This window comes from Papilio polytes, unplaced genomic scaffold (assembly GCF_000836215.1).
Source record: "Papilio polytes unplaced genomic scaffold, Ppol_1.0 DF822845.1, whole genome shotgun sequence".
NCBI lineage: Eukaryota > Metazoa > Arthropoda > Insecta > Lepidoptera > Papilionidae > Papilio > Papilio polytes.
The window spans coordinates 488-11,756 of NW_013526359.1; the positions used below are offsets into that span (position 1 = coordinate 488).

General features: G+C 32.9%; 1 protein-coding gene across 1 annotated transcript; it reads left to right on the forward strand.

The window, feature by feature from the left end:
• The first annotated feature begins 267 nt into the window (after positions 1-267).
• Positions 268-5,459, forward strand: LOC106105305. The gene is made up of 8 exons (XM_013285596.1): positions 268-277; positions 332-540; positions 1,701-1,836; positions 3,291-3,424; positions 3,738-4,079; positions 4,394-4,520; positions 5,186-5,255; positions 5,447-5,459. Exons 1-8 carry the CDS (start codon positions 268-270, stop codon positions 5,457-5,459), a joined length of 1,041 nt encoding a protein of 346 aa, XP_013141050.1.
• Positions 5,460-11,269: the final 5,810 nt, after the last annotated feature.

Sequence of the window (11,269 nt, forward strand, 5' to 3'; positions counted from 1 at the left end):
CTTAACTTACATAGTTGAGAGCGCTACTCGTTTTATTTTCACAAAAAGCCGAATTTGTACGATTTTTTCTTTGTTCTGAATGTTAACTGCATTTTATCATGTGACAATGATTGTTTTACATTTAAACCTGCGAATATAAAAGTCATTGTGTCTCTATATAGCACCAACATAACATATGATATTAATATATTGTTTGCGCATTACTGACAAAATAATAATACTATAACTAAATACTAAAACGTGTTTTTTTTGTTCTCCTATGACGCAATGACCCAAAGTGAGTGAAATTCAACTTTTGTTTCTTTAGTTGATAATTCTATTTCCCTTTTAGATGTTCTTGGACTCCGAGACATACAGATCACGGTACCGGAGGCGGTGGGCGTGGGCACTAACGCGGTGTTGGGCTGCCGCTGGGCGCTTGACACCGGCGAGGCGCTTTACACCGTCAAATGGTATCACGGTGCTCAAGAGTTTTTTCGATTCGTGCCAAAGGAATTGCCTAATACGAGAGTATTCTCACAAACCGGTATCAACGTGGATGTAAGTTAATTGTTGTAATCTATTGTCCACTTTTAGATGTTTTTTATGTTTTTTCCTGAGTTTATTAAAATAAGAAAAACACACGAATTTTAAAAGCAATTATTCTAAGCTTGGAATGTAATAGTAGAATAATAGAATAGATAGAATCTTGATCGAAACATGACAGCTTTGTTTTAAGATTATATCTAACTGATATTATAAATGCAAAAATTTAGATGAATGGATGTTTGTTAGAGTTTGTAGCATAAACGGCTGAACGGAACTCAATGAAATTTGGCATAAACGTAGAGCATAGTCTTGAAGAACACATAGGCTACTCACTTTTGTTTTTTTTTGCTAAATTCCACGCGGACGAAGTTGCGGGCGAAAGCTAGTTTAATTTTTTTTTAAAGTAAATAACAATAACATTTTATCTTTACTTTTGGTGTAAGGATCACAGAGCGGAATGTCGACGTCAATTATGTGAAGCGTATTACACAAATTTTCCATCCTTTCCTGTTTCCCATTTTTAATGTCAGAGTTAATTCTATCATTTGAAAGCAAAATGAAATATTTACATTGAAGACATTAAATAATGACAAGTGTTAATGTTCATCTTAATTACCGAGTAAATGAAATAAATTGTGTAGAATTATAACCCTCATTTGATTTAATCTACGTGTTTTGAAAGAAAATATCTACATAAGTTATATTTTATTATTGAATAAGTACTCTATAAATTCTAAGTGCAACTCTTTACTCGACTCGCCTTTTAATAGACCTTAGCAAATATAAAACATGCAAATAGAAATGTTTCCTGCTTCAATGAAACTTGTGCGTTACATTTTAATGAAGCAAAAAGTTGGAGCAAATACAAAACTGTTTACTATATCAAACAATATTAAAACGTATTCAAAACATGTTGTACAAGTTTTACAATAAATCGTCCATTATTAATTGTTTTTACTCACAAAATTCCTCCATAAAATCATAATTCTATTTTTAAAAATTAACATGTAGTTGTATAAGTGTGTCAGTAAGAACTCGCACACATCTTTGACTAAATTTTCACATAACTGTTTAGTCGCGCTTTCATATAAAAATAAACTATCGCACAACAGTTGTGCGATAGTTTATTCAAAGTCAATATAACATTTTGTAGGTAATGTATGTATGTACAGGTGTCGAGATCAGGTGCTCAACAAGTTGTGCTGCGCGAGGCGACACGAGGCCTGAGCGGCCGCTACCGATGCGAAGTATCCGCAGACGCGCCTTTCTTTCACACCATCTACAAGAGCGCATTTCTACGTGTTATAGGTTTGTCTTTCATACAAAGAACAAGTTGGTTACTTGATGATAGACGTCCGTTAACCATAGATATCTAATACAATATTTAATGACTCCCCTATGGTTAAATTGCAATGGGTAGTAATAAATTAAATTACGATTTCAATCGCAATCAAAATAAACCTTTTCGTTAATCAAGTTTGTCATTTGATTTTTCGAAAAGGAAATTAGTATTACGGCTGGTTCGGACAGTTTCTACGGTAAATTAAATGTTTCAAACTTGCCCTAGATTGTATCCGCGCGAACGTATAAATAACACGAACAATCCCATCGAGCCTTTGTACAACCCTAATCGTAAATCAGAACTATTGGTTGGCAATAAATACGGGCATGGAGCAATAGAGATGTTGAATTAGGGTTTATCTTGTTTAACAATCGTTTTTGAATTAGCGTTATATAGTAGATTAACCACACACGTTACTATTAATATAGGCTTTATAACTTTCTACAAAGCTGACTCAAAAATACATATATTTAATTAAATTTAATTTAATAATTGTAGTTACTTCCTATCCTTCGACCATCAATGGTACGTTTACGTGTATTTTGTTTTACCATGTTTTATTTCTAAACATGATGTTAGTAGAATGAAGAATATTGACGAGTTAGCAAACATTTGGTGGAGGAGAGAATTAATGAGTTGTTCCAAAACTCGACGTTTTCATATCGTAGTTGGAGCGTTGAAACCCCACGGTGCGGGCGAACAAACACTTGAAAGTTTTCTCTACTAGCTTCACCGTAATAGAAATCGTAGAGAACTCAAACCGCGACAAGCTCTTACTTCGAACGCTTAGTTCCTTGATTGTTGAATAAATTACTCTAAACAAGAATCACGACACTAACAAAAGCCAATATTTTAGTAAGTACTTTTAATATTGATGGTGCAACAAGGCAAACGATTAGTCACAAAAAAATCTTTTAGAAGTAGACTTGTCTATCTTTTACATTTAATTTCGTTGGTATTTGAGCGTAATTGTCCCGTGAAGCCACCGAGGAACCTCTACCAAATAACATCCCTAGCTAAGGTTCCCGAGGGAGCGTTCGGATTTCAAACTTAGTTACACTTAAAGTGGTTTTGACCGAGGTACTTTCGCGCTCTGAAACGTAACTGTACTTACTTCATTGGACAAATACTATATAAATAATTTAACAAGTATCATTTAACAGTAATCTTATTTACAAAATATAAATCTATAATAATATTATAAAGAGGACAAATCTATATTTTTGTATGTAATGAAATAACTCAATAACTATTGGCCCGATTCCAAAAAATCCTTCATTTTTAAAAAGCTAAATACGTTATCAGTGAGAAATATAGGCTATTTCGCGAAATCGCGAGCAACGACTAGTTTATTATAACTTGAATTTAATTCATACACTTATAATGCTTCTTTATTTAGAGGATGATCTTCTGTTCTAAGATTTACCGACAACGAAGCCGAAAGTGCGTGCCCAAAAGAGCTGGTACTCGGCGGGAGATATGCTGAGAGCAAACTGCACTTCCCCACCCTCTGACCCACCCGCCAATGTCACTTGGCTTGTCAATGGATATGAGGTATATAATACCATTTATTCTAATCAATTTATGTATCGTATGTTCCAATATGTATACGTTTCATGCATAGTATAGGCTCTGCAAATATCTTTAAGATGGATTGTGTCTGTTAATATGCTCTTATGTTTTGAAAATAATATTTTTATTTACGTTTTGTTAAGTGAGCGGAAATGTATGAATAGTTATATTAGGATCTACAGTATGTTTGTTATTTTACTGTTTGTATTAACATCTTTCCTTTCCAATATGAGTCTTGACGTGACGACTTAGTAATTTTGGAGATATAATGTCTTAACGATGTTTTTTCTATTAGGTAAAAGGACTGGACATTCCAGTTATTGACACATATGAGCGCAGTAAGCCGACATTGAGCGAATCATCGCTCGAGGACGCCAACAGAATTATATTTAGTCCGTGGGACGCAATCTCAGGCTACGAGGAAGCGGTCACAGATAATGTAATAGACATACCTGGTAATATCGCAGAATTGCAAGGCGCTGCTGAAAGTAGTCGGAAAAATAAAACAGAAAGTACAATGCCCATATTCTCAAAATACGATGACAACAAATTTAATAATTCCGAAGATGAGAAGTGCAACAAAACATCTTCGTTTAGTCAACTTGTGATACGTGTGCAGCCGTCACATTTTCAAAAGGTTAAATTAAAATAACTTATTTAACAGTAGATTAGTCTTAGGAAAACGTTTATATACAATTTTTTACATCTAGTTCATACTGAGTTTCGATTCACGGCTCTGTAACAATCACTGTTCTCAATATTATATACGATTTGATATATCGCAATGACATCACGGCCTTTCTGGGAACACGTAGGGTGGCTAAGTCTAACACGTTTCTGAGAATTTTATTTCGAATACACTGTCTACTAAGCTCGATATATTTTTCTTTAATACCGATATTTATTAACAGATTTTCTTGCTTATTGTAATATAACCATTGTTTTGAACAGGGCCGCCTTAATGTAACTTGTGTGGCGCGGATACTGTCGGTGTGGACGGCGAGTGAGATTCTTCTTCTGGATGAGGAGAGACCTCAAATCGCTCCAGTTATGGGGAGCCGGGACTCCAGTTCAGGAGGTGAATTATCTTAATTCTTACTTATATTACATGCTAAAGTTGGGAAGGTTGTTTTGTTAGAGTTTGAAGGGTAAAGGGCTGAATGGATCTGGAAGACATTTCGCATAGATGTAAATGATAGTCAGGAAGAATACATAGGTTACTTACTTTTGTTATTTTTTTATTATCACGGAAGGAGTCGCAAGAAAGCCAGTATTTAAATGATTATGTTTTAAAAATTACAATATACACAATATCCTATATTGTAATAAAGCATTACTGTTACTTTTCTAGATTCATGTTTCTTTGTTTTCTTATTGAAAGCCAAAGGTACCTTACTCAATTTTGTAGATAGTTTTTAATGTTACTTTTTTTAAACACAATTAAATTTATTACTGCAATTTACCACTTTAATAAAATATCAACGTTTCTATGTTAAGCCATAAATGAAGTAGCTTATATGACGGCAATATTTCTCGCTAAGCTTACCTGAGGAAAATAAAATAACGCACGGGGAAGAGATAAATGGACGTTAATAAACTACATAGCAACATTTTTTTTTAATCTTAGGTAGTGTTTGAGCTAAGCTTTAAGTAGGATTATCCTTAATTCGGTAAATATTGAAACGGTTTATTATAAATTCGAAGAAACCAATTTGAACTTTATTAATTCGAATTTCTTTACAGGATTTCGACACACATTAAGGATTAACAGTGGAGTCTTATACGTGTTAAATTGTATATTATACATGCAATGGTAAGAATCTTTATTTTTTGAGGCTTTTTGCAAATGTTAATCGAAACAAAAAGGAGGACCTTGACTATGTCATTTACTTCCTTGTTAGATCTTACATCATGATCTACATTGCCGTAACTGTTATTTTTCAATCTTTGTTTTGTAAAATAGGCTAAAGATGAATTATTAAAATAAAATGTTTTTGTTCGCAGGTCAATACGATGATCCGTAGCAGTGGATGATACATGATTATAAATCTTTGTACCACTTTTTTCATAGTGAAATTGATGTTCGTATTCGAATGTTCGCGTAAACGGATAAAAGAAATATTTTGTAAAAAAAAACGATTATTGTAAATTTACCCAACATTTAACTCAACTAGACATGTGTGATTGACTGCGTTATAGATTAAAAAATACTATCAATACAATGGAATAGTGAATTTTTTACTTGTGTAAATAATATTTTATGTTAAACTAGTTTTATTTAATTATAGCGTGTCTTCAGATTTGTCTTAATAATTGTAACGAAGTATATTAATAAATGAAGTTCTTCTTTGTAGTATGATTTTTATTGTATATTCAATATCCAGCGACTTAGGATTTTACTCGCTGACGTCACCTATGCCACGATGCAGATCTGACTTAGAAAAAAACAAACGTCATACATCGGTAAAATATTGAAAATAAAGCCACTGAGGACACAGAAGGTCACCATAATTAGCAGTGCAAAACAAAAATTTTTTTATGTTCTACAAAGAATTTTACAATCAGGAATGTTTGTCCTAAACTTCGTCGATACGTCACAAATAGCAACGACTAATATATTCTACTCCATTGCGGAATGCACAGTGACATATACTTGCGTACAATACTGCAATACGAGAACCTCCGATATGCAATAAAGGAGAAACGTTGCGCTTTAAACACGATTGCCCCATATTAAAATGGCAACCGGGGAGTTTAATCGTTCGATTCGTGCCTCACCGAAATGTGTCCGATAAATACACCAATTTGCACATCGAATATGAGGAAACATCTAAAATTGTTAACAAAACTTTCCTACTGATTTCTATCTAAGGAACATTACAACTGAACTACTATCCCTATAATTTTTATGTTTATTTTGGAGACCAGTGAAATAATAAGGTCTTGAATATGTTTAGAATTCTTTCACAATAACATGTCATAATAATAATTGTACAATACTAATTAAACTTGCAACTAAGAAAGAAAAGAGGTTTATCTACTTTTATATTTATATATAAATATATTGGGTTTTTATTTATTATAAATAAATGTACCAATATCAACATTATAATTTTTTTTAACACTATTCTTTGTATATTATGTAAAGGTGCAAACCTTTTCGTTCGTCCTTTAGTAACAAATGTCTGTTCAATTTACCGAAGTAATCCCCTAGAATAATTACTGTTTAAACAAATGGCAATGGTTTCTCGGGGGACCATCGTTTGTGCCGCGTTCCTCGTTAACGATTCCACGTTCAAAGGTTCATTCAGAACGGTTTACTTCAGTGCAAATAGCACGATGATTGCATATAAATGCACCTATAAATTACTTAACAGTGGATGCAAATATAAACAGGAGATTTGTATTTTTGTATGTTTTGAAATAACTCAAAAACTACTGAGCTGATTTTAAAAATTCTTACACCGTTAGAAAGGTCATCTATCAGTGAGTAACACAGGCTATATTTTTTTAACTTCATATGGACGAAGTCGCGAGCAATCTTATAAATGCTAAAGTTTAGATGGATGGATGTTTATTAGAGTTTATCGCCTACATAACTGAACGCATTTTTATAAAATTTGGCACAAATGTAGAGCAGTCTGAAACACATAGCTACTTTCTTTTGTTTTTGAATTCCACGCGAAAGGAGTCGCAGGCTAAAGGTAGTATATTTACACGTTTAACCGCAAGTCCAGGTATTTGATAGGAGAAAAAAGAAAGGAAAGATTTCGTCGTTTTATCGACGACGACGTTTTATCGATGATAACGCATCTGCAACACACTATGTTATAACAAATGACTATGGGTAGAAGTCACGTCACATCAGATGACCGCATTTCTTGTTTTCCGTCTTCTTCATATATAAAAAATGGCACATCTATTTATTATTACTTAGTTTTGAAGTGGCAAAGTGCCAAATGCACTTAGCATAAACATCGAAATTACTAAGTTTAACTTAAGTGAAATGCATATTTTGACCTGTCATGTACGTTGAGATTCTTTAAAAAAAAAGTTACATAAACTCGTATTTGGATACGAAAGTAGAACATAACTAATTATCTTATTTATTTCATGAATTCAATGAAAAGTATGAGTAGTTTTTTACTTTTAGTTTAATTTTGGAAAAATTCTATTTATTCTGTTTACAAACAATAAATGAAATTTCTACTTTTGTTTAAAAATGTATTATTTTTACTATGATGAAATCTGACTTAGTCGTACGATAAATTTATTCAATTAAAAGTTTACTGAATTCCGTTTGAAAAGTTGTATTTTGTTTTCAGTCGAATAAAGTTTTGTTTATAGTACATAGTTTATTTAATATACTTTTCGATAGCTATATGCAAAATCTTTTTTGTTTTGCAACACAAGGATGTTATTAAAATTATTAGAGTATCTTTGTTTGTAAAAACAGATGCGTAATGACTTAACAGACAATTTTTGTGTCTGTTCCCATTCTATTTCCATCCCATCGATCGACCCAATGGGAAAATAATCGATTTAGTCCCTTCGCTCAACGCGTAAAATTCGTTATTCTATATGATTTAGTTAGGATAAGTACTGTTAAAAGCTATATAAATAATACAACTCTCCGCTTAACCGTGCTGCTCGAGCCATGTAGGAATATATGATTCTCCAGGTGTCTGAGATAACAGGCGTACGAGCGACAGGAGTTCGGATAACTTTATCTAGAGTCCTCGTATTCAAGCACGTGCACGCCATTTCAACACTTATAAGATGCGCTTGGATTGTGCTTGTGTCTCGAGAAAAGTAAATATAATAAACTAAGGTTATTTTTTTTAAATATACTCGTATGTACAAAAGAATTACGATGTTATGCCTTATTTATAAGTCCTACCTGACTAACATCACTCCTCCAAAAATGTCACAAAAATTGTACACTTTACCTGAAAACCAATTCGTCGAAAATTTCAATTTAGTTACTCGTATCTTCAAACAAAAGTAATTCCAGCGAAATGTTTAAAAACGCAAATACTCTTTGGCAGCCAGATTGGCCCTTATAGAACGTTTAAAATTCAGGGCAGGTTCGAGAGATTTATTTATTAATTGGTATTTCGTGCTGAACGGAAATCGGTCGACGTAAATTGCACTTAATTTGGCACTAGCTGTTTCAGGAAAAATGTTTTTACGTTAAAAATTCAGCGGAAAATTGTCATCATTTTATATTTTCTAAGAACTACAATATTTTATTAACAAATTAATTAAAGCCTTAATTTTTATTAATTCACATGTAAATATGAGTTTCTTTGTAATGCTATATATTACACATTATGTAAAGTAAATAAAGAAAAAGGTTAGCAATACAAAAATCCATAAGATAAAAACGGTAGCTTAATAACGAGAAAGTTCTTTACATTTCATCGCTCGAGATTTATCATCTTATAACAACTACTATTAAATCTTTGTAAAGAGAAATAGTAAGAATGGTCATTGAACTCAGGAGCTCAATCGAGCTGTTAATAGGGTGCCGACGTGACTTAACGACCATAGAGATCTATCGGCTATAGCGTAGACAAACGGCTTAACGTGGCAAAGACAGACACTTTTAAATTTCCTTTGTGACGAGGGCTATTTCACTTTTTATGATACAAAGGCACAGACGTATTATTGATTTGCTGACAAAGGCGAGCAGAAAAAAAAAACTAAAGAATGTCCTACCACTGGCTGATAGAGGCTCAGATAGCTTTAAAATGATCTCACTGTCAGATAAGGGAACAAAATCAGATGTTTTCATCACATATTTTACACGTTGGATTGTTATTAGATAATTTTCAATTTAGTGCGACAGGCCCTTAATTGTTATTAAAGAAACATTATACAAAAATATTTATCTATCTGGGTATTATTTTATAATTTTCAAAATACAAAATCATTGTGGTCAGCGTATAACAGTGTTAATGTACATTTTATTTAACGGATCCCCGGCTTAAAGCCTATAATGGCGCAGAATTGGCACATTGTAATTATTTCGTGTCAGTTTGAGTGAGATTAACGGAGCATGAATAAAATGGAATAAATTACCGTTTTTCTGTTTTAACTAGGATTACTGTTTAAGTTAACGTTCTTTATTTTATACTAACTATTGCCCATGATTTCTTCTACGAAATATTGAGAAAAAAAGTAGTTCATAATATGCCCGTCTATGTCAGCTACCCTTCAGTGAAAGTCCGGTCGAAATCGGCTCTGCCGTTTTGGTGATTACCGAAACAAACGCGGCTTGCGGACAGACAGACAGACAAAAAAAGTTAAATGCGATTTTTGTTATCAGCATGCAATTACATCCTTCCCTTAATCTGAAATTTTTCTATGCACAATCATTAGGCGCAATAATATGACGAAAAATACTTACGATCAAATTAATAAGAAATTGTGTCTCATATTTAAAAATCAATTTCCTTTACATCAGAATTATGAAGCACTTCTCTATACAATAAATAGTAGTCTTAACTATGTGTCACTTCAAATTCCTGTTTTCAGTTTGGTTAATTGCATGCACATCGCGGTGGCGGGACGCAAGTCGTAGCTTTTAATTTGTGACGTCAGACGACAAGCGCCGCGGCTACAGAGCTCCATGATATTATAATTAACTTATTGGATAGTTTCCGTATTTCATATTAATGGTAAGTTATGTATTTAATATATCAGAGTTATTTTATAATTTGTACTAATTAATAGAGAAATATCTTACTTGATATTCAAAGAATTATCGTTATGTTTAAATCTCTTAAAATCGCATAATTCTTTAAAAAAAGGGTACATAGTTTCTGCTTAATTTTTAATATAATAATTCATGAGTATAGGTGATGAAGATCTATTATATAACCTAGACACCCTAGCCTAGTACTTTGTAGCGTCTAAACCTATAGAGTCCTAACTATACGGCCCTTTAGTAGAGACGACATAAATTGGTCCACAAGTTTGTGGTAACAGAAACTTGATTTCAATTTCCAGTTGAAACTAAAATAGATGTGTAAGGGAAATTATTTGTGAGATTGGGTTTGCTTATTGATGATTATTGTTTTAGATAATCACCGAACCGTACTAACTTATTGAATTAATGTCTTTGATTACAGCCTCAAATGTTTATTTGACCAACATACTAAAATGTATGTACCACGGTCACCAGTGTAACTAAACAAAGCTTTCTTTTATTAAAAGTGAAACTTCTTTCTTATCATCATCATCACCATCCCAATTTACGTCCCCACCGAGGGGCTCAGAGCCTACCCTAAGTAAGAGGTGACTAGGCCATAGTCAACCACGCTGGCCAAGTACGGGTTGGTTGACTTCATAGATATTTTTGAATTACTTCGCCGATATGTGTAAGTTGCATCACGAATTTCCTTCATCGTAAGAACGTCGAGTAAATTATGTACATATGGAAATTCGCAAAATCGAAAATCATATGGATATATGGCGGGATTCCAACCCAAGACCTGTAGATTACAAGTCCTTAAACCACTGAGCCACCGACGCTTTTATTAAAACTTTATCTTCTTTCGTATTAGTGTTTTAGTCGAGTAATGGACATACTTTATTGCAAAGCAATTTTTTAAAGTTTATTTTATAAAATAGATGTTACAATTTTGTTCTTATTAAGCAATTTTCGAAGAGGCATCGTTGTAGAGACGTGCTCAAACGTTGCGTAGCAAGATGTTGATAGAGCATGTCTTGATTTCGAGAGCGTTGTTCTGAACAAAGTCAATACTCAAAGAAAATAAGCTTATATTCCTTTAACTCGTTTTCATTCAATTTTAAAAAAAG